Source organism: Corvus hawaiiensis, chromosome 26 (assembly GCF_020740725.1).
Source record: "Corvus hawaiiensis isolate bCorHaw1 chromosome 26, bCorHaw1.pri.cur, whole genome shotgun sequence".
Taxonomy (NCBI): Eukaryota; Metazoa; Chordata; class Aves; order Passeriformes; family Corvidae; genus Corvus; species Corvus hawaiiensis.
This window is the reverse complement of record NC_063238.1, coordinates 22,118,975-22,140,837: the sequence shown is the minus strand read 5'-3', so window position 1 is coordinate 22,140,837 and position 21,863 is coordinate 22,118,975. Positions and strand designations below refer to the sequence as shown.

The 21,863-nt window shown below is 37.6% G+C and overlaps 1 protein-coding gene across 1 annotated transcript in view; it reads right to left on the bottom strand.

Annotated features, from left to right (window-relative positions):
- Window positions 1-21,863, bottom strand: part of CPQ (carboxypeptidase Q) — a 150,234-nt gene that overhangs the window by 79,479 nt on the left and 48,892 nt on the right. Inside the window, exon 4 of the mRNA XM_048286987.1 lies at window positions 19,352-19,559. Within this exon, the coding sequence (XP_048142944.1) occupies window positions 19,352-19,559 (208 nt within the window). The remainder of the gene's footprint in view (window positions 1-19,351; window positions 19,560-21,863) is intronic.

Here is a 21,863-nt window from a genome sequence, read left to right as displayed (position 1 = left end):
AGAGATTGTCAAATTTATTATCTGACATTTCTCATTTCTCTCTCTCTCTGTCAGGATTTTAGAAACTTGAGTCTTCTGTCCCTTGCTATCCAGTGAAGTCATTCTTGTTTTAATTCCCTGTGCACATACCATGATTCACACCTCCCTCCATCCTTTTCATTACCTCCCCTTTGTAACCTCCTTTTTTCTGACAATCCTAATTCCACAGTTAAACACAACAGAGTAAAGGATTTCTCTTTCTACTGCCCAACCATGTCACTCCCCATGCCTCAAAATCCTCTTAGTGAGTTTAATCCCTCAGCTTCCCCCACTTTGTCAAACAGCTTTCTGTACTTGCTCTGAACTTCTGGAACTTTTATTTTAAAATCTGTACTTCTAAACTTTTTACAAAGCAGTATTTTAATTGCTCCCTATGTGTCATCCACTTCTCGCATCCCTGGTTTCAGCTGTAAAATCTTTGGTAGAGTAACTACCCTGTTATTCTGTTTAAGTCTCCTGAAAACCTGGAATACTATGGACACAATGACAGCTATCTGAATATAGCAAAATTAGGAGGCCAATCATATTCTTTGTTCTAGAGAGAACACAGCTCAGTCTCCTTTTCTTATTATTGAACTGTAAGTTTGGCAAATACCAAATATTCCCACAGGGGGTAACTTCATAATTGTATCTGAATTTCAAGATTAACAAAACGTACCTAGACCTTTCAGTGCCTGTGAAATTCTGCCCTACTACCAGCACAAATGGTACCTTTTCAGCAACATGGACTAAAGTCAAAGCAATAAACCCATTTCATACATTTCTCTAGAACATCTAATCAGTTTCAGACTACCAGCCCTTATTGCAAGGTGCTCAGTGACCTGAACCTAAAAACTGACAAGGATGACAAAATGCTGCAGGCAGTGCTGTGTCACAGCTGCAGCTAGTGTGGCAGAGGAAAGAACAGAACAGTCAAGGTCACAGGTGGTGTCACCATCAACATTCAGTGTGATGAAACATACTGTACTGGTTAAAATGCAACTAACTTCTGACTCTGTTAATAAGATTGAAAGTTGCCCAAGTTAACAGGACCACTTTCAGAAAAAATACTTTCTCCAAAAAAATGAGTCCAAGTGCCTGATCCAGCAAATGCAAAGAGGTTTTGGTCCCCACACTTGATTTTGAAGTAGCAATGAGTACAAAGCTCTTTTGTTATTTGCTGCTGCAACTAACACACTATAAACGTTTATCATAATGAACAGGCAAATAAAGCGGCAGTGTGTGTCACCTATGAGCCCTGTTCAAAGAATTTTCTGTTCTGATAAAAATTTGCATAAGCTAAAAAATACTCATTGCCAAGTGTATTTCCAAAAGACACGATTTTGAATGAGAGAACATGGTAATTTCACATAGATACATTTATATCTTATGTCTAGAGTCAGAGCTGGCATCCATCACATCTTTAACTTGCAGATTCTTCCCATCCTCTCCTTCAGGCCTGCTGTTGGATAAATATCAAATTTTCAAATGTTCTCTCAAGAACATTTTACCCCATCTAATAAAGCTATGGTGTTTAAACCTACTTTGAATCCTGCAGGAATCACAGTATTAATATTTTCCAGTTATAAACACTATAATTTAGCTGAATGCTACTCCTTAATATTGATTAGGTATGTTTCCAGGTCATCATATGTACAACTAATCTGATATTAATGATAAAATTACAAAGACATCTACCTGCTTTATCTCCTGAAATCTCTTTAGCAAAGATTATACAGTGGCAGTTCCTCGTAAATTTCACTTGTCATTACATAGCCTATTTAACTAGTTCAATTGAATGTTTCTGAAGTTCATAATCAAAGAATTAATGACTTGTAGCTCAACAGTGAGAATTCTGAGCTAATAACATCTACTATATCAGCCCAATTTGTAATAACTTTAACAATGTTGAAATACAGTTCATTCCTATTCTCTTTCCTTAAGTCTCCTTAAGTAGCTTTACAAGCACAACCTGCTAAAAGAAGCTTTGGGATGAGGTGAAGTTTCCTCAGTGGTTATTTGTAAGGATATTTGCTAATAATTCTAAAGTAAAGTTATATTCCATCACAGTTCCTTTCAAATGCTGAGAAAACTGAAAAACAAGAGAAGGGGTTTTTTTTCCCTAAAATCATTCTGAGTTGCCCACTTTATATCATGGCATCTACATTTCTGTCACTTTGTTTTTATTTCTTTATAAACAATTTATAGAAGCAGAGCAGTTCCCATAATCACTTTTTAGATACAAGTATGATCTTTTGCCCCCTGCTTAAGCCCTTTATTATACAAACTGTAATCTTCTCACCCAATTTTTAAAGCATGATTATTGTTCATTATAAGACTTAACAGAAATAAGCCAGTATGTTTCAGATGATAAAGTTTCTGCATGGAGGGCACAGTGAAAGCTGAACCAGATTCTTCTGCCTGTTTTTTGCTTATAAAAATATCACACTTAATTAAGGGGCTTTTAAAAATTTTCTGACTGAGCATAATATTGGCAAAAACAAATCAGGCACCAGTCAAAACAAATATTCCCTTTGATTTACTCCTCTGACGACTCACTGGTTGAGTGTAACTCATTCTTGAAAGAATTTCGCTCCCCAGATCCCACACTGAGAGTGGCTTTCAGCCCTGTTAACAAAGTGAAGTGGTCTCTGGTTTTCACGGGGAGGCTCAGTGATGTGGAGAAGTTTGGCAGGGCTACAAAGGCTCAGCAGAATGGAGGCAGTCTAAACAGATATGGCTGTTTGGTTTCTGTGCCGGAACTGCTGAACACAGAAGTAAACTGTGTGAACTATGAACTCTGTTTGCTCGCTCCAAGTATCACCAAAAGCACAGTTCATGATAAAGTCTGCTTTCTACTGACAAAAACATGCTCCAAAACCTCCTTAAACAACAAGCCTGTATAAATGTTAAGGATTCTGTACATACAAAAGAGCTTAGATGAGATGGCTAAAAGCCTAGAGGAAACCTGATGAGTGCAAAGGACACAAACCAAGTTAGGAAAATAAAGCCTAGAGTGCCTCGTGTTCTGCCTGGAAAATATGGCAGAAGTGCTATTCTAGGTAGGCACAGCTGGTAAGAATCTTGAAACACTTGACCTATACCCTTGTCAGAGAAACTTTACACTTTGATTCAGGAAGGAAAAATAAATAAGGATCAAAATAGGCTTTAAAACCGGCATGATGTTCCAGGTGCAAGACTGCCATGTTGCTTCTTCAGCATCTACCTCAGTTCTCCCAACTTCATAGAAATACTGTCAATACCATGGACTTTTAGGAAATAAAACTGGGGCAGACTGGCTATAACTACAGTGGTGCAACTGGGTCTTGAGCATCTCCACTTGGCTTCATTCTCCCCAGTGCTCAGCTTCACAGGGTGTGGGTTCCTCTTCACTGAGCTGATCCTACAGACTTGCTGTCACAGCACAGCAGCGTAGGCAGGAGCATACTACAACCATTCCAATACTAAAACATCATTGAAAAAGAAAGAAGGGGATGCATTTCTCCAGCACAATCACTTGTGGTATCTTAATAAATCTAGTGCTCCACAATGCTTGAATTCTATATGATATCCCAAGTGTCCCCCTTCTAAACCACAGTAAAATGATTTATACCATTAAAAAAGGGTACATTAGCTAGTCAAGTCAGAAAGCACTGTTCAAAATATTTAATTTCTCTTTAAAACCTTTTTTTGTTGTTGCATGATTTTTTACTAATTCAGGTATAGCTAAAGTGATTCACTCCAAGTTACTAATCCAGTAATTTATTAATCATTCCATCTAGCCTAGGAACTGCTGCACAAAATGCACTAAATAAAAGTCACAAACTCTTTTACCCTTGAGCAATTTTCCTTGGATACACAGCAATCCATTTACAGCATGTAGAAATTAGCCAGTGAAAGGATTATAACAATTTCTTTTATCTTTAGAAGAGTTATGCTTTCTGAGCATCACTGGGAAGCTCTTTCACATACACTTTCAAACAAGACAATAAATCAAATGTACCAAATCTACTTTCAGTTACCAGATTTTCGTTCTTGTAAGACACAGCAAAAAGCTGAAAACAGTGTCACAGGTTTCAAAAGACATGTCTATACACTTATTTATTGAGAATATGTTCAATTAATGAAGAATGATGCTGAAAAGTGCACTGCATGTGTTACCACTGAGACAGCAAATGGAAAAAAAATATGCCTTAAGAAAGAGCAAATGAACCTTCTGGATTTAGTCATTGCACTTTATCCTTCACACAGCTTCTTGAATAAATAGCTGTATAAGCCTTAATAAAAATGGAGTTCCTAGATATAATTTCAGATATTACATATAGTTTTAAAAAAAAAATCCTGCTGAGAAACTCAGATGGATTATAATTTCAAGGAAAAGTGAGTTGCTCTTACGTTATTGTTTTATAAGTATATGCTCTGGTCCATTCCCAGCTCTGACAACATTCACTAAATATCTTCCTGATTAGATTGCCAAGAACAATGTAACTCCATACCCAAGTATGTCAGATATATATTATTTGTGCACTGTCACACCCAGAAACAAAGCATCTTACACAGCATAAATTTCTCCCGAAGTTTTCCAAGCCTTCTTGGAATAAGCAGGCTTTAGTGAACAAAAATATTAATACTGCAGTGCAGAACACGTATTTCCAGCCAAAGATGTTTCTCAAAGTATGCAAGTCAAGCTGTATGACAATTTTCAGCAACAAAAAGGAGGATTCAGCATATGCTCCTTTTTTCTTCAACACAAATAAATTTAGAAGACATTTTCCTTGGAATCTAAGATCCCCCTCATGATTGTACCAACACATTCCCATGAATGTAAAAATAGAAATCTATGAGTCCTCCTTTTCCTTTTCCTGAGACTAAGTAAAGAAATAACCTCATTCACTCATATGACTGATTTGTTGGGACAAGGATGATGCCAGCAGAAGAGAAAGTTAAAATTCTAATAAATGGATATGAAGTCTGATTTTTTTTTCCTTGGGAGAATCCACTTCATCATCTATATTCATTTCTTCTGGCAGTTGTCTCCTACATGTCCAGCGGCAGACAATCTAACTGTAGAGATTTTGAACAAGTAAATTTAAAAATGGACAGTGGAGTCATGTAGAGCATTAAAGTTAAGGTAGTAACATCAGATCTTGAATCTGTGTTCAGCAGAAAACTACTGCAGTCAGCAGTACTGACTGGAGCTCAGTACTGAGATGGGAGCTTAGCACACAGGCTGCTGCTATTTGGTATTTGCTGAATCTTTAAAAAGCTGCTTAATTTCCACCAAAGGAAAGAGAGAAAGAAGAAAAATATACAGATCAGGATGAGTCATGGATCTGGCTTACTATATCTTCCAGCAAACTAAGCTTAAGCCAATGTTTACTAGCATCATGAATATTTGGGCATCTGCAAGGACTATGAAATCCAAGAGAATCCCCAGGCAAAGGAATTACTTCATCCAAGAGCAGAACTTGCATTCTTGGACTGGTGACTTGGGTTTCTCTTTCTTGACAGGTCCCGTGTGCGAACCCTTGCAGGGAGGGCTGCTCTGGGCTGTTTACCACCATGGACATACACTTCTCTACATGAGGAAGTGCAAATGCCAGACTACTTCCCAGTACAGTCATGTACTGATTGCCCTAAAATCTATTTCAAGCGGACAACACCATGTATTGGAATGTCTTCTAAAAAGTTTTGTTTATTTTTTTTCTGGAGAAACAGTGTTTACAGATGGACATGGTGCTGTATCTCTATGGCAGAGAAAGTAAGGTCAAAGAAGGTTGTCTTTCTCTGGAACAAAAGGTCAGTGAATGGTTTATTTGCTGAGCAATTTATTTCTACAGGCTTGGACCAACTTTTAGAAGTAACATCTCCTACAACAGCTTTGTCAGAAGGTGGTCCATCGTACAAGAAAAGAATACCTACAGACTGAAAAGTTTTCATTCTGTGTTTTTAGATAGCATAGGCCCATAAAATACAAAAGCAGTAAAGAAGGCTCAATACCTTAAATACAACTAAATAAAATTTACCAGTACAGGATACATATCTTCAGTAGAAGACAGAAGTACCAGGTTTGTGGGTTTCTCAGCATGTCCTTTTGTCCCACTAGAACTGTCCTCTGTCAAGTTCACCTTCATCTATCTGTTCTTCATTTGTGAACTGATCTCATCTAAGCACCAGACCAATACAATCTTGGTCCTATTGCTGTTGACATATATGGTGAGGAAGAAAGAATATGTAGACCTGTCTCATTGACATGGTATTGGTGCCTGAGTCTAAGTTGTCTTAACAGTTCACCCCTGAGGTTGCTGAAAAGTAGGAAGAGAGAACTTAACAGCAGGCGTTTCACTGCCACTCATGGGGACTGCTTGAGGAAGGACTAGAAGCATTTTGATGGAGAACTCAGGAAGCCATGAGTGTTATCTCTTTTTTAACCATTAACTTTGATACACAGGCATCTTATCATCTGACCTGGACACTGACCAATTCTAGGCTAAATTCTGTCAGACAAGCTTATAGCAGCCTTTCAGTAGTCCCTCCATGGTTTTGCTTGTGAATGAGACGTCCAAAAAGAATAGCAGTTGATACATTCAGTTTCTTTGGAGTTACTTTAATGCATAAATTGGAAGTGGGTAGGAGAAGCAACCCTTTGTAGGTCACTTTGAACTCAGAGAGCAGTTACTTAAAATTTGTAGTCAAAATAAATGTACCTCACTCATAATGCTAGCACTGCATGGATTACATCAAGTGGTCAACCGAAGATGAACACTCTCTTTGGAAACACACAGTGAAAGCTCCCAACCTCGAACTGCCCTTCCCCAGGACCTGGCCTTGCAGAGTCAGCACTCCCCAGCCCAAACCAGCTGGGGGAGTTTGGGAAGACACGTTCACCACATGTGTAGGCACTCAGCAGCAGAACAGCAGAGCAGGCACGCAGCTAAAGCATCACAAAAAAAAATGAAGATGACACCCAGAAACACAATCGGTATTTCAATAAAGCTCTTCATTCAAAAATGTGCTCCTGGCCCACAAAATGACCCCGTTCATGGCTAAGCCAAAGAGCCACAAGGGTCACAGTCTTGTGACCTGCACAGCACTTCCTTCCTCTTCCCAAAACTGCAGCCTGCCCACCAGCTGACTCATTATGTCGACCACCAAAAAGGTTTCCATCATTTGCTACTCTGAGGCCACAGTGTGAGAATCTGGCTGTAGCACACAGCTAAACAATTCTTCCTGCATTTAATTTCAAACAAATGGGAGAAGGAGGACAGACAATCCACACCACTTCAAAAAGAGACTGCAGTAAGCCAGATGGCATGGATTACATCTTGTGGAACACTGCTGGTTTATGAAGATAGGATGTGAGAGGAAGAGAGGTAGAAATTTGGCACCCCACCAATGCAATGCAGCGCAATATCTGCTGTGTGGGTAGTGTTTCAGTGGTAAAGGTTGTAACTCCAGGTCCAAGACTGAAGCAGGAGATCATATCATGATATCTTGAATTCACATTTGCTTTAGATTTGTAAATTTGTGATAGTTAAATTACCTACAGAGTGGTTTTATTAATCACAGTTAAATATTCTGTGTAATTTATTACGCATATGAAAAAAGTGATGTAAAATTATTTCATTCCTTTGCTCACAGTTTGAGTCAATTTTGCTATATATGTTACCATTTTTCCTTTTTATTCTTTTCAAAAAGCATTAAAACAAAGAGCGAAAAGATCCCTTTTCCAAGGTTCAAAGAAGATTGTGATAAACATTTTATATTTAGCACTTTTAAAAATATTGATCTTATGTATGGATACACACATTCAATCAATTCCAATTTCAACTGCAGAACAAAATCATTAAAGATGCATGTTTGTTAAACCTGTATCAGAAATAATTTTATTTTCTTCTAGAGGCAAAGGTTTAATTAAACCTTAGACACTAGAGAGAAAATGAAGAGAGCTCTGAAAAAATGGCAGTTCTTCACTGGACTGTGTAGAGAACCTCGGATAAATGGAGATTTCTTAATTACTAATTCAGTAAGTCAGTTTTAGAGCAATTGCACAACATTACGCTAATTGTTTCAGATAAATAACTTCTGTGAATTATCATCTTACAGAGTCTATATCTGCAGTTAGTTCATTAATGAAAAAGGAAACAAAGATGTCTTTTATTCTATACCACAAGAGATGGATGGTTTAAGTTACATGATAGAAAAGACAACATTATCTGAGTCACTACGGTCATATCCCAAGTCAGTGCTGCATCCATAAAGCAACATGCTGTATTTATTGAACACAGTGCAGATAGTCCTTTGATCTCTGGTTCTGCTTGTTTCAGCAGCCCAGTTTTAAATTGGTATTAGCAATTATGATTCACATTACAATCAAATATGTGGTTTCAGATAAGGAAAAGAAAAAAAATAGCAGTTCTCTGCTTTTAAGATTCAACAGTAGATTATAAAGTGCTCAAAGAAGCAAAATGAAGTTATTGAAAATATGCTAGTATCTTTTTGTACCACGCTGAGAGAAGAAATCCTTATCTATTCCTAAAAGATATACATTTAAATGAAAATGCAATTATAGACAAAGAAGATCTGTTCAAACCACTAAAACTGTATTTATAGCAACCTATACAGTTTCAATGCCACTAGATTTTAACAGCTAAAATTACTGCAAGCTAGCTGCTTGTTCTTCAACATTTTAGTGGCTTTCAGAGATCATATTAATTAAATGCCTTAAGTGATCCTCAGTTAAGCAGGGGAAGGTTTGGTTGGAATTTTTTTTTTTTGTTTTACCTTTAAACATACACAGCCTTTTCTTATTAGAAACCGAAGATGAAAGGTCTCTGTGCTTTCAACACAAACTGGGATTCCTTTACCCTTTACCAACACTGAATTTAACAGCAAATGATTTAATTTGACAGACATGCAATATCTGTATTTTCCCAACTATGTATTGTCTGGATCTTAAATAGCTAAGACTTGTGCTTTGTGATGTTGCAGAATCCTATGCTGAAAGGTCACTAAAAGATTTTTAAACGGGCTACATAGATAATTAGAAAACAAAGCCATCTCTTTCATGCAAAGGCTTTTGAAACAACCAGCAGCAATTACAACATGCCCAACCAGATGCTCTCTCAGGAACTTAGGCACTTATGAAAGACTGTCTAGATGCCTCCACTTGTCTCTGTACAAACATGGTTTTCAAGTGAGACTCTTCAATTCCCCAAGTTGTGAAGGTGTCTAAAACATGCTTTCTTACAGGGCAGGGCAGCTCTTCCAAGGAAAAGCTGGATATAATCTCATTGTACATTTTGTACCATGCCTGCTAAGTTGTAAGTACTTAGAACTTCTTTCAGTAAATAGGGGCAATGATCTTGTATGAGGCACCTTGCCAGGGGCACATCGTACATTACATTTCTGCTTCCTAAAGAAAAGCAGATCCCGTTTCAGCCTGATGAGTATGAGTGATTCCTATGAATTTGCCAGCACTGTTCTGAATTGCTGTTTTCTTCTTCAGAGTACTTAGTACTTTTATGTGTCTGATCCTGGCAACACCTGTAATCACATTCCCCCACCATGATCCGTCACCACCAGATTCAGAAAGTCACAATTAAGTGTGACTGTGATCTTAGCCCAAGTTGTTTTTAATTCACTGAAAACCCTGTTAGAGATTGAAGAAAATTGAAGTAATTTGAGTCCTAACCATTGCTGACTTGGACCATTCTGAAAGCATTCTCAAGCATTCTGAAAGGCTTGCTGGGTAGTTTGAAGGAGCAACAAGGGCTGTTATGTTGATCCCTAGCAGGACATTGTGTGCATAACAGTCCACAGACAAAAGAATATAAAGTTTATGTATTTTCATATAATCTAGAATATTATCCTTACCAATTTTGTTGAAATTTAACCAATCTATCAGATAGCTTATTTATATTTCTTTATACTTAGTTGTATCTCTTTCCTGAAACTAAGGATTTAAATTTGTCTAGGCAATTTTAAATTAAATTGCTAAATTAATCAGTGAAAAAGTAAATGTACTGTATTTAGTGGATAAGGGTGCAATCCAATTATTTTGTCGAACTTATTTGAAGGCTGGAAACTCTAATGAACAAGAAAAGAACATCAGACTTTGACTTGCTGTAAATAGTGTTATTAACTATAGCCTATTCATATGCACAGCTGCAGACTTCCAGAAGGACCTGCAGAACAACTTGCAGAACGTGTTAAGAGATGGTCAAATAAAGTATCATCTGAACATTAATTCCAGCTAAGTGAACAGATCCCTGGAGCACTTTAACACATAAACTGAGGTTAGTGGGCTTCAGGCAGAAGAGGAGAATATAAATCCAAGACTTAAGGTTTACAATGCCAAGAAACAAAGTCATACAAGCAGAACAGACCATGAGCTGTGTTATCTGCTCGTAAGATGAGACAGAGAGGAACATACTTGTCAACAGTTAAAGATATGGTTTTTCCTTTCCTTCACAAAGAATAATGTGATCCCAGGTCCTTTTCCTGATTATTTGAAAAGTGAAAGAAGAGGATGGAGGACATCACATTTGAGACCTGAGTAATTTTCTCTTGGCAAGAAGCTGGATGACAGAGATTTCTCATTTGGAATGGCAGAATATGCTCTACTCTGCTGAGCAGCATGCCACAGAAGGCAGTGTCCTAAAATTATCTTACGTATATGCTTGCACACATCTTACAGTAACAAATTCCTTTACAGTGAAAGATTATTATTTCATGAAGTACCTTCTCACACAAGCAGCAGATTAAACTTGGCACACGAAGAGGATGAGAAAAATCTTTGTCCAGCTGACATCACTGAAAGTAAAAACTAAGCACAACAGTAAGTCCAGGTACACGATTTAAAAAATAAAGCCCAGAATTAAAGAAGTAGTGAGAAAGCATTAATATCATTCCCCACATGAAAACATTTTAAATGCACAGAAAATTCTACTTCTATTTCCTTATCTGGACTCCAGGGAAAAAAACACACTAATGTGGTGCAATTTCTAACGCAGTATAGTTTTCAGACTGTTTCATCTTACATCATGTTATTATTCCATTCACCCTCTACATGATAATGTCTGATTAAATTAATTGGAACACAGGGGTTTTTCTGAATAATTTATACCAGGACATTGTAAACTGTTTTTGAGACTAATATTTCACAGTGATGGTTGTAAATTCAAACACTGGGAAAGAAATCAGATGTCAAGGAATTATGTAACTACCAGAAGAGTACACATTTTAATATATTTTTGTTCAAATCTGTAAACTAGTCTATGGGATAAATGACAGAATAAAAACTAATGTGAAAAGCAAATGCAGACTGTGAGGAACATGCTTTTCAGCATGTATAAAGAAGCAAATCTATAGAACCTGCAGTACAAAATATGGTTTCTGACCCTGTAATGTCCTTTTTCTCCTTTGTGACTTCAGTAAAGAAAAAATGGGATCTCAGTTCTAAACAAATAAACCATTTTATATTTGTAACAAACACTATTGAAAAGAGTCAAACAGGATTTAGTCCAAAATTCCATTTACCTGTTACAATGAATTAGAATTATATTTGTGCACAATGAAATTCTAGATAACTTACATATTACATCATGACATATTGTTGGTATAAGTAGTGACAATAATTGAGAAACTCTATGAACAAAACTCATTCTTTGATTTAATTAAGATCTTTGCCTGCCAGACTCACAAGATCTTCAACATTTTATTAACAAGCATTTTGGACAGATTTTACTGGTATTATGTGTTTTACAGGGTATTTTGCTTTGCCAAACCATAGTAAATACTTTTGCATCATTGAAATTACATTTACAATAAAGCTAGAGTGGCAAAGTTCAAGATCTTTAAGGTCTCAGAAGCTTGGGCAGCTTCTTCTAGACTGAAGTATAAACTACATAACAATGGTATTTTAAAAAGAAAAAGAACAAATGATATTAACATTTTTAAGCATGTACCTTGTTAGTAGACCAAGGTCTTGAGAACAATTCTAGTAAAGACCACACCAACTGTGTCAGCTTATTGTTTACACCATCTATCCCCACTGCCAGATCTCACAAAGTAGCACTGTGATGCATAAAACCCTACAAGTCTACCCACAATTCAGGGGCTGGTCCCATGTTTCATCAGCTCTCTCTGCCCACCAAAACTATGACTTCTGCTACATACTCTACTACATCCTTGAGTAACCATCTCAGTTGCTGCAATCACACAGTTCTTATTAACAACTCTGCTGTCAGTATCTCAGTGTGATTAGCAGACCAAGTTCTTTCCACCTTTCACTTCAGTCCCAACCTGACCATTTTACATTTCACTTCTTTTAGCAGTTCCCTTTCACTCCATCAACAATGTCAGCTCTGTCCACTAGGTAAAAATCTCACAGTCAGATCTTCCACTTTGGTCCTACGTGTGGGAATCTCTGAATCTGTGTTGAACAGCCCTCTACATTCAACCCACATACTCTTAGATAAGCAGTTTTCCATTAGACTTGCATGGAAAATACGTATTTTTTAGCATGGCATTCATGAAAATACAAGGTCTTGGTAGTCGTCCTGTTGTACAACGTTAAGCATATAGTCTGCAGCTAACAAATACAAACATGCAAGTACAGGTATTTGACAACCCTTGTAGAGAATAGTTGTTTTGAGACTAATTCTTGACACTTGGCCCTAGTCTTTCTGGCACCTACTTATTCATAATTAAAAGAAAAATACTGTTTCTTTCCTCCTTCCTCCTCAGTATTCCAGTGTTTCTTACTTCATGCCTCAGGCAAGTTTTACATCTGCCGAACCCAGGACTACCCTTTAGATATTCTTGCATATCAGAATGCAAGAAAGATGCAGTGTAATTTTAGAAGATAACTTTTTCAATGTGGAGGAAAAAAGCTTTCACAACCATTTGTAAATCCTATGTGTATTTGTAAATTATTACTGAAATAAAATCCCACAGTAATTCTTTAAACTGCTGTGTGGGAGTAGAGACAAAGGAATGGATGGAAAGAAAAAATATTATAGCGTATCTGTTTATACTCACACCATCAAAAGGACTACAAAACTGCATGTTCTGATGAATTTCCTGGCCAACAGAACAAGCACTCTAAATGTTACTTTTTAATTTCTAGTCTCAGAATTTAGCTGGTTGCAGTTTAGGATGTAAAGGATTTAAAACGCAACCAAGCACTCTGAACAGCAGCGCACAGAGCAAAGGTCCAGAAAGTAGGTTTGGGCAGAAACCAGCCTAGATTCAAACAAAGAAAGGGGCTGGGGTGTGCAGCCAACTGTCATATACATGGTGATATCTATGACAAAGCTCAGGTGGAAAGCAGGAAGCTCACGGCCTAGACTTACATCAGGAGAATAAAAAAGGAATATATATAGCAGGGTGACAGCCTCATTCCATTCTTCCAAGCTCCACTTGACTCTAGTGAGGAAGGCCACCTAGACGTCCTCATCCCTTGCCACTGTCGCCCTGGTGCAGTAAGCAAGGACACTGCCAGGTGCATGCCAGTGAGCTGAGACTGCACACTCTAAGAAGGTGCTGCTCCCTGTGGAGCAGGCATTGACGGTCGCTAAAGCTAATACATTTTTCCTTCATATTGCAATGGTTTATATGCAGTGACAGCAACTGCGCCTCAGCTGGCAAGAGGAGAATCCTTTCAAAGAGTTGCTGGTTTGCCTGCACCTAGTGGATCACATTCCTTGGTCCTCCTCTGGTATCACCAAGCTGGGACACAGAGCAGCTTCAGATGTCTTCAAGATCAGCAGAGACTGCTACCACCCTGACCATCTGCCCCACTCTCACCTGCGCACTTAGAGACATGGTCTGGTCATTTGGAAAATGCTTGAACTTCATAAAGGTCACACTACACTGGTGAACCGCAACTGATTCCTTCAAGAAATATTATATCAGGAAAATAATTTTTTAAAATACCTAAGCTGTTTTGCATCTTTCTTCTGCATATAAACATTCACTTGTTCCACCAATATTTCAGACACCCACCTCTAAGTAGTACAATGTTTTTCAACTGTTGCCCATAAACAACATCAACCCCACGTGTACAAATGAAATTTAAGTTGTAGCTATTGCATACCCAGATCATGACGTTTCTAAAAAACACAATTACATTAGGGTGCAATGGTCATTTAATCAGAAGGCAAACTACTGCCAAGTTCTCCCTAGAAGAACTAAATCCTAAATGCTTTCAGTCAGCTCTTGGGTTTTAAATAGGCAATTCAAGTTTTAGAATATTTGCCAAGCTACACACCACAAAATCCAGAGTGGACTTTAGTCTTAAAATCTGATAGGCCTTCTGGTAGTTAAAATAATTAAATAAATAAATTTTAAAAATTATCACATTACAAAGAACAAGTTGCTTCCATATCAGTTTCATATTAATTGGACTGTTTTCATCATGACAAGACCTCTGTTTAAGAACAAATGACAACAATGTTCCCACAAGGCACAGGATAAAAGACAGCCCCCCAAATAATAGTAAAAGAGTTATTAATAAAACAAACACACCCAGAGGGTACTACTTATTTCAGCAAATATCAACAAAAATACTTCAAACAAAATACAACATTTCTTAACAATGCCAGTGTTCTTTCTTTACCCTTTCTCTTGTTTCTTTTTTACCATTTCTTTTTCTACTTCTCTTCACTGTCATGTGAAGTTCACTGTCATGAAGTCATGGGCTGGCACTCTCAAAACTTTCAAAACCTAATCTCCATAATAATCTTCTAATTCTTTCAAGTTCACTTAAATTCTAGCAGCAACAGGCATCAGCTTACAGTCACAGGAGAGAGGCTCACAGAATTGTACTTAGAAACCCTTTCAACATTTTGGAATGAATAGCAAAACAATCCACATGGAGAAAATGTGATAATGGAGCCATAACATGATGGCATCAAGCTGTTAGAACATTTCTCCTCAAAGCTCTATTGTATGCATGATTTACTTAGAGCACAGGGATATCTGGAAGCCACATCAAAGAGCTAATGGATAGACATTTTGTTAACATATGTAGAACTGATGCCAGGCCATAAAACAACACTGCACTGAGTTTTACACATCTTCAGAAAAGTCTGGTTCATTCGTGTTGGATTTTTTTTTTCTTGGGGTTGGGGTGTATTTTTGGTCTACAAATTATTTCTTCTGTTATGTGCATGAATGCCTAACAGGCTCAGAAGCCTGGACAATTTTTATGTTCTCTTGTTCCCTGGATTTGTGCCCAGTATCACAAAATCTGAGACAGGGCTGATCTTTGAAACTGGGAAAGGAAGAAGAATGAAAAAGTAAATAAGCACCTATTTCCTTTGCAGAACAGGTTCTGTTACATCAATCACAGACTGGTAAAGAACCTCACAATCTATGTTATTACCTTAGCATCTCTGTTTCGCAGGTCATCCCTAGGACTTTCAAAGCCCTGTTTAAACTTGGCTCCAAGCTACAGTACATTCTTCAATGGTCTTTCATGTCTGTGGTGTTCAAAATACAGACACTTTTCAAATGGTACATACTGTAGATATGGCATTCCATAAAAACAGGAGGCAAAAAAGCTTTGTAGAGTGAATTCCTGGAACAGCTCTCCAGGATTCTGAAAAGGCCACTTAATAAGCTCCTATGTTTCTGCTCTAAAGTATTTATCCTGGATCACAGAATAATGAGCAGCCATTAAATTTATGTATTTTGTAGGGCACTTAGGAAACAGATTTTCCATCACTTAGTAACTGTAGGATAAGTAAAACAGCACTGCACACCAAGAAACACACAGTACGAAGGGACACTGAAAGTCAAGATTGTAGAAGAGTTGTATCTTTATCCACTTTGACACCTTTTCAGTTAATCACATATTTTGTGGTTCCATGTTTGGCACATTAGGTACATTGAAGCCAGATTAACAACAAACAGCTGCTATTTATAGCATTTCCCCAGAGATGAGAACGGTTGCTGCTGCACTTTAAAACCAATCATGTTACATCTGTATTAAAATGAGAAGACAAACATGTTTTACTGCCAGCTCTGCCTGAATTTCAAATGAAAACCACATTAGTTAACTTGTGAATTTCTCAGTCAGTCAGTCTCCAGTGTCAGCTTACACAGTTTAAATAAAACATCTCACCAACACACAATACAGCACAAAAGGATGCTGACAGCATGGGCCTAGGTGCAACAGAGTGCTCAAATACTCCTCCAAGATAAAAGTCAGGAATGAACTGCCAGTGTCTCTAACCTGCAGTAGCCTGGACCTCAGCAGGTTCTGCTACCATACCTTTGTCATTTCACAAACTTTTTGGCTCAATTGTCAGCAGTCATACAGGCTGAAATATGTTAAGTCCTATAACCCACAGGTTCTCTACTCTCACTTCTGTCCTAAGCACTGTGAGAATGGGCTCCCAAGCTCGGAAAGGTTGCCAGGCCATCAAGTCATAGCATGTTTGGTCCCACTGTTTCCCATCTGTTTGCAAGAAGAAAAGGCTGATCTTTAATTCATTATCTTATAGGCACAGGCTCACCTCCTTTGGGCACCTCCAGGTTAATGAGGCCTCAGCAGGTACTAAACAAGGACCTCAACTCTCATGAGGCTGCTGGATGTCTCTGCTCCAAACATGCACGATTCATGCCTGCCCTGACATAGGAAGAGTCTTATCTGGAGAGAACAGTCCTTTCCTAACTTAGAAGGAATAATACAATTATAAACAGAACAGAGATATTGGTGAGACACTGAACTTTACTGACAGCATGACAAAATCCATTTCCTTTTTCTGTTCAGACGCTTTCTACACCACCTGAAAACTTGATACCGCAAAGTTGCAGCTTGCAGTAGGTTACACTATACTTTTTTTCCAGCTGTAACGTTTGCTTACTGCCTACTGGCTGGTCAAAGAGAAAGGATAAATTAGAAAGGAAACCTGAAGTATCAGTGGGTTAATCTTTCAAAAGTACTTGCCCATTGAGTGAAGAGATGCCTCAAAAAGACACAGGACATCTGCACTCATGTCACATCATCGCCTCTGAAGATGAATGCATCCCTGAGAGCTTGATGCCTCACAAAGCAGTAATCACATTTCTTTTACTGCTTTAGGTTACTTGGAAAAGCAAATGTGTTGAAGTTAAGCACAGGTGCCTAAAATAAGGTTTGCAGCTTGAACAATTCTGAGTACCTGTTTTGATGATATCAACATTTCTTGCAGCAGCAATGACTTTTAGAATGCTAAGTCTAAAATACAGCAGAACTTTAGGAAAATATATAAAAAATATATCAACTACTTTTTTTCTGTTTTCCTTAACATTTTTCTAGTTTTACCCCCCAAACCTCAATTGCTTTATACAAGAATCCACATAAAACACTTGGAAAAATGACTGAAAAAGGAGGAACTGAACTACATATGCTGCAAAAGTGGTAAAATAATAAAAAAAACCCCACAAAGCAAAACAAAAAATGCCCCCCCCCCACCCCCTAAACAGGTAAGAAAAAAAAAATATTTTCTCCTTGAAAGTATTTTAATATTGCCTGTAACATAAACTTGTCAGACAAATATTATTTCAGTTCACGGTGATTATTTTTAATAAAAGTGTTAAAATCTCATGGCAGGAATTACTGAATTATTTATAAATCAAGCAGTATATTAAATTCTGGTCAATATATAGATGAACACGTGTATACCTAAATGTGCAGTTACATCTCACTTTTCACCAGACTTCATACACTTCCTTCAGTGTCCTACAGTGACCCTCATTTTCAACTAAGTTTCAGGGGTTTAAGTTATAATTTGCTGCAATACCTGTGACCAGTTATGTTTCACAGGTTTCAACCTAATTTTAAACTGCTTTGCTTTAGACCTTTGTAAGAGCAATACCACCCATTGTTGATTTCTCACCCAGAGTTCAGAGATCCAGATTTGGGTTTGTTTTGATTCAAAACTTAAATTGAAATTTTGGCCCGTGGAAATGGCACCTTTCTGTTCCTCTGGATTTATACTGCATTTTGAAACACTTTGACATAGAGGGTATTGTAAGAGTTTGGATCTGCAATGTATTTTATTGCCTAAATAGTGAGATGGTTCCCATTTTTACCGGAGTAACGCAGTGGAATGAGCATGGTGAAGCACCCATTAAGGCTCCAAAAGGAACTGAGTACTAAAAAACCTAAACATTCATTTGTTTTATTTTCTGTTTCTTGGTTACATTTTCAAAGTGTGTCCACTACCACTCCCATTAACATCAGCAGGAGGCTTGTAAATAAGCCTTTACCCAGTGTTTAAAAAACCTGAGCTTGTCAGTGGAAGTAGTGAAGAGATCCCAATCTACTTCATTACTTAAAGAAACAGAGCAGGAGAGCAAAGAGAAATCAAGTACAGGCAAGCACCCTAACATATCTTTGAAGTCTACATTTGAACACTTCATAACCTGAATTGAAATGTCAAATTCTGAAATACACCAAACATAATTCAGGAAAGATAGCCTATTAACTGGTTGGAAACATGGTTAAAAATGCAGATGACATAAAATTAAATTAAATGCACCCTAACAAGGAAGTTGGAGCATTTAACTTGGTAAATATGTGTTTCATGAAGCTAGACTCACAGGTGATGTTATGTAAACCAGTCAACCATCAGGGTAGTTATTTTTTCCCTGCCCAGTGATCCAGCTGCTGAAACTGTACATTCGTGCTAACACTGAGGATCTCTAGACACCACAAGCCAGAGCTACAGAACTGCCATCTCAGAAAAGATAAAATCTTTTAAGAGCTATGCCTGGTTTTAAGGTCAGAGATAGTCATTCTTCTTCTCCACTGAAGCCATAAAAGTACAATGTTTAAAAAGCCTTGTGGCTCAGTAGGTACTCTAGCAGCAATTTCTAGTGCTGCTGTAATTGAGGTTGCATCAATATTTTCACAATAAAACATACTGCCAGAAAAGTAATTCCATGCTGTAAGCTGACACAGAAGATCTTGTACCAGGCACAAATCCTTCAGCACCATGAGTTTAGTTTGTGTGACTTTTAGCTAAGAAGTTGGAAGAAAAGAGAAAGCAAGAAGAAAAGTCTTATAAATGGAAGTCAACAATGTAGGATTAAGTAATGTTCAAACAGAATTGGTGGTGCAGATGGTTTATTCCAAACACACATACAACACCTGCTAAACATAGTCATGAAACCTGTACCTGAAAAAGATTGAAAAGCTGAAATGTCTAAAATAGAGAAGAGTGTGTGAATAAAAGTTACTTGTTTTAGGGATTTCTTAGAAAGGGCTGTTCTTTTGGTTTGTTTCTTCCATATTTTGAAAGAAAAAATGAGGGTTTTTTCGTATATTTTCACCCACCTGCTCTGGGTACTTGCTTCCAACTATCTCTGCCACAGTGTTAAAGGATGGAGAGTCTGGATAGGTCTTAGCACACATCTTCAGGTGCACAACAATCTTAGTGCCGCGGAGAGACATTCGTGACATCATTTCAGCATCTTCCACAGAGATGCAAGCTGTGGGAATTTGGGGTACATCAGGCTGGTAACTCTGCCCCCCAGTATGCGGACTGTTAAAAAAAACCAAAACCAACACAGTATTAACAACTCAGCTCTGTAATTTTTTTAGCATTACCGTAGAATTATTAAAAAGAATACATTCATGACCATCCCCACCATATTCTCAAAAGGGACATAGTTACAATTTTTAATAAACCTTTTGACAAAATACATCAAGTGGTTTTACACTAGTCAGAATATCTGACTGTTACTATTATATAGAAATCTAGAAATCTATTCTTTGTCAGCTCTATTTAGGTCAGTGCCATGCTTTGACAGGCCTTGATATCACACTCTATTCACTGCTTTACCAGAAAGAAAAGCAATGAAAAGTCTAAGTGAACAGGTTGCCATAAGTGCATTTTTTTCCTGTGACAAGTAACAAAATTAAAATTCACTACTAAATTTTAATGCTATTTTCCAAATAACAGGAATTGCAGAACAGATGAGGTTGGCAGGAAGCTCTGGAGGTCATCTGGACCAGCCCCCCTGCTCCAGCAGGCCACCCAAAACCAGTTGCCCAGAACCATGCACAATGTGTGAAAATCATCACCTGTGAGCCTTCTCAGAGTAGCAGACACATTTTGTTAATACATTTAAACAATGACAACAAAAATTAAAATTGCGTTATTTTTAAGTCTTCTAAACTGGAAAAAACCCCACTTAATTCCTGGAGGAGAAGTTAAGGAGGAAAGGAGAAATCTGCCTTGTAAGGTTATAGATTAGGTAAAATGGAAGAGATTATTCAGTTCTATTTGTTTAGAAGTATAAATCCTTCTTAGCAATAACAAGTCATATTATCATCAATAACATAACCCACAGAGCAGATATGTATAAATATTTATTGGACATGAAAATACTAAAAAACAGTTACAGAGGTCTTGCAGGAGCTGTTTCAGAGCATAGATAGAGCTGCTTATTGAGTGGCAACAGTTCAGGAAATTGTTGCTCCCAGTTGTTTACAGCTGAACCTCAATCAAAGGCTGGTGCCTCTTCCCATCAGCTTTGCAGGTCAGGTGACCCATAGCTCACCTTTGAAATAATGTTTGCCCTGAAACTCGGAATCTCTTGTGCCATGAAATACTCCCTGAGTGGGATAGACTCACGTAGACTTATAAGTTCAGATCCTTTTTTCCATTTTTTTCTTTCCCTTTGTTGGAAAAAAAGAAAAGGCACCCCTTATCCCCACTTTTAAACTGCAATAACTTGCTGCATATGTTTAATATTTCTTTGAGTGTTTGGGGATAAACCCAGCATGTTAATCAACAGACTTTCCAAACAATGTAAAATAAACAACAGACTGAAAAAAAAAAAAAGAGAGATGACAACTTCATGTACTAATGTTAAAAAAACCCAAACCCTATGTTCAGCAACTGAGCAGAAACTGTTTGTTTCTACTCGTTTTAAATGAACGCTTTCTCCTATATCTTCTGGCAAGTTTATGTCTTAGTATTAACATGCTGTGAATGCTCAATTGCAGTAATTCAAGTTTTATCACTGATTTCACCATCCCTGTTATTTCTCAGAAACCCCTAAAATTGTATTTGTTTCTCCAATTTAAGCAGCAACTATGTTTCTTGCAGATGCTCCATCCTGATGTTCCACCACAAGTATGGATAAGGCTTCTGACAACTCACTATGATTCACACGTGCTTATACACCTCAAGTGAATGAACACTTGCAGGTACAAAATTTACCCAGCTAGCCCAAAAAATAAACCTTGAAGTCACCCAGAAGTTCCATTTATATGCTCAAACTACTACTTTGCCAAGATTACAAAGGTAAACCCTACTACCCAAATTAAGACCTATTGGCACAGGCAGGCAGGGCCAGCAACAGCTCAGATGATACCAGGACCTGGCAGGAATGGATGACTGTCCAAATGATTTCTACAAAAAGGGAAATGGACCATAAGCATGATCACTACAAAGACACAAAGCAATATCACAGTACTGTATATTCCTAATGCTACAAGGCAAACTCACATAGAAAACATTTGTGGCAGACACTAAGCATCCCGGGATGCACCTGATTAAAGTTTACATGCATGCAAAACATGCCATGTGTTAAAGTACATCATCAACATAATAAACTGCTTAATAAAGTGCCAAAGAGTACATTTAAAAAATCTAAATAATGCAAATTAAGCACCTTTTATGCAGAGATAACCAAGAACTGGAAAGGCTACTGACCATATGGCAAGACCTGAGCAAGCACTAACTAAACAAAATAGAAATTACTAGCATACTCTGTGTGTAACAGATAGAGAGAAGCATTCCTGAGTTTGGCTCAAAACAGGGCAAAGAGGATGTAGT